The sequence below is a fragment of the Postia placenta genome, assembly GCF_002117355.1.
Source record: "Postia placenta MAD-698-R-SB12 unplaced genomic scaffold POSPLAscaffold_8, whole genome shotgun sequence".
Classification (NCBI taxonomy): Eukaryota; Fungi; Basidiomycota; class Agaricomycetes; order Polyporales; family Adustoporiaceae; genus Rhodonia; species Rhodonia placenta.
In genome coordinates, this window is record NW_020169839.1 from 347,384 (window position 1) to 349,671 (window position 2,288).

Here is a 2,288-nt window from a genome sequence, read left to right on the forward strand (position 1 = left end):
CGAGCTTACAGATAGCGAGGATGACACGCCCCTGTCCACGAAAGCCATGAGCGCCAACACTGCGAGAATCGAGGAGATTGCGAACGTCGAGGAATCGACTCTGGCTGGGAAAGATGAACCCCAGCTGTCTGCAAAGACAAAACCCACCGCAGCTACCTCGGATTTTTGGAAGAAGTACATGTGACTACCTGCGAACATGTACTTAAGGAATCGGAACCCACCGTCGGAATCAATGTAGATAGTGTACACAGCAGTCTTGTAAATATCTCTCGCAACAAGAATTCATTCACTCTGCCTGTGACACTGTGGGTATACGGAAAGAAAGTGCAGGTCGAAGCTTTGGTAGACTCAGGGGCCACAACATCGTTCATCAATCGGTCAGTTGTTGAAAGTAACAGCCTGGTGACGCATAAGCTGGCAACCCCGTACAACGTTTATAACGCAGACGGGACCTCCAATAAAAGCGGTCAAATAAATAAGTCCGTTAGAGCCTATGTCGAAATAGGATCACATAAGTCGACACACCCACTGCTAGTCGCAGATTTGGGAAGAAAGGACATGATCCTCGGCATGACCTACCTCAGGAAACACAATCCCGAGATCAACTGGGCCAAAGGGGAGTGGAGGTACACCAGGTGCCCTGAGAGCTGTGCCCCCAAAGCTCGTAAAACTAATCGTGTGACTGATGAAGAAACCGACGAGCTTCAGTTACCAAGGGAGGAACCCTTAGTCACTCCACTGGACGCCTTAGGAGAGGAGTGTACTGAAAATCCATACATCAACTGGATCTCGACAGATGATCCGGAGGACCTACAAATGGCAGAATTTGTCGCAAGCATTCTGAACAAGGATGTTGAGGAGGAGGATGCGGACACCACTAAGTGGAAGTCTCTCATCCCTGAATATCTACACGAGTTCGGGGATGTATTCTCACAAAAGAAATCGGAGCGGATGCCGGAGCGCAAACCATATGATCATGGTATTGACTTCGAGGAAGGAGCTGCCCTACCTCGACCGGCCAAACTATACCCGATGTCTCCGAAAGAGAGGAATTCTCTCGACGAGTGGATCGACGACGAACTCCGAAAGGGGTATATTCGAAAGTCCAAAAGCCCGCTAGCCTCTCCTGTTTTCTTTGTCAAGAAACATGATGGAGGGCTTCGTTTAGTTGTGGATTACCGGAAGATCAATGATGTAACTGTAAAGAACCGTTACCCAATCCCCCGCATAGCAGACTTGATTGATACACTCAGTCAAGCATCGATATTCACTAAGATCGATCTGCGATGGGGATACAACAATGTTCGCATCCGGAAGGGTGACGAATGGAAGACGGCTTTCATCACACATCGAGGGCTATATGAAGCCACAGTCATGTACTTCGGATTCTGCAACGCACCAGGAACTTTCCAAGCAATGATGAATGACGTACTCGGTGATTTCATACGAGGAGGAAAAGTCATAGTCTACCTTGATGACATTCTCATCTGTTCGAATGATCTCAAGGAACATCGCAAGCTTACAAAGGAAGTCCTGAAGCGGCTGAGGGAGAACGATCTATTTGCCAAACCGGAAAAATGCTCCTTTGAAAAAAGCAGCATTGAGTACCTCGGCATGATTATCTCCAAAGGACATATCGAGATGGACCCGAAGAAACTTTCAGGAGTAGCCGAGTGGCCACGGCCTACTAAGGTCAAGCAAGTCCAAGCTTTCTTAGGCTTTGCAAACTTCTATCGAAGATTCATCAAGGACTTTGCCAAGTACGCCAAACCGCTCACTACGTTGACCAAGAAGGATCAACCATGGGTGTGGGATGTGGCGCAGGAAGAGGCATTTAATGGTCTGAAAGAGACCTTTACCTCAGCACCCATCCTCCGAATTCCGGATGCAACGTCCCCATTTAGACTTGAGACTGACGCCAGCGACTTTGCAACCGGCGCAGTTCTCTCTCAATTGGACCCAACTGACAAGTTGTGGCATCCAGTTGCCTTTTACTCGAAGTCACTCGATGTTCATCAGCGGAACTACGAGATATATGACAAAGAGATGCTTGCTATCATTCGAGCACTCGAGGAGTATAGGCATTATTTGGAGGGACATTCGGACAAATTCGAGATCTGGTCGGATCATCTTAATCTGACTTACTTCAAGACCGCCCAGAAGTTGACCAGGAGACAAGCAAGATGGGCTCTGTAACCTCACGCGATTCAATTTTCTTTGCGCCATAAGCCAGGAAAACAATGCTTACCGCTGACCCTCTGTCCAGGAGGCCAGACCATGAGGAGGGG

At 48.4% G+C, this 2,288-nt stretch overlaps 1 protein-coding gene across 1 annotated transcript; it reads left to right on the forward strand.

Annotated features, from left to right (window-relative positions):
- Positions 1–579: 579 nt before the first annotated feature.
- On the forward strand, positions 580–996 carry POSPLADRAFT_1116976 (hypothetical protein; the record flags this gene model as incomplete). The annotated part of the gene is made up of 2 exons (XM_024483480.1): positions 580–676; positions 797–996. Coding segments are annotated over 2 exons (297 nt in total), but the record flags the coding sequence as incomplete, so codon positions are not given.
- Between the last annotated feature and the right edge of the window lie 1,292 nt (positions 997–2,288).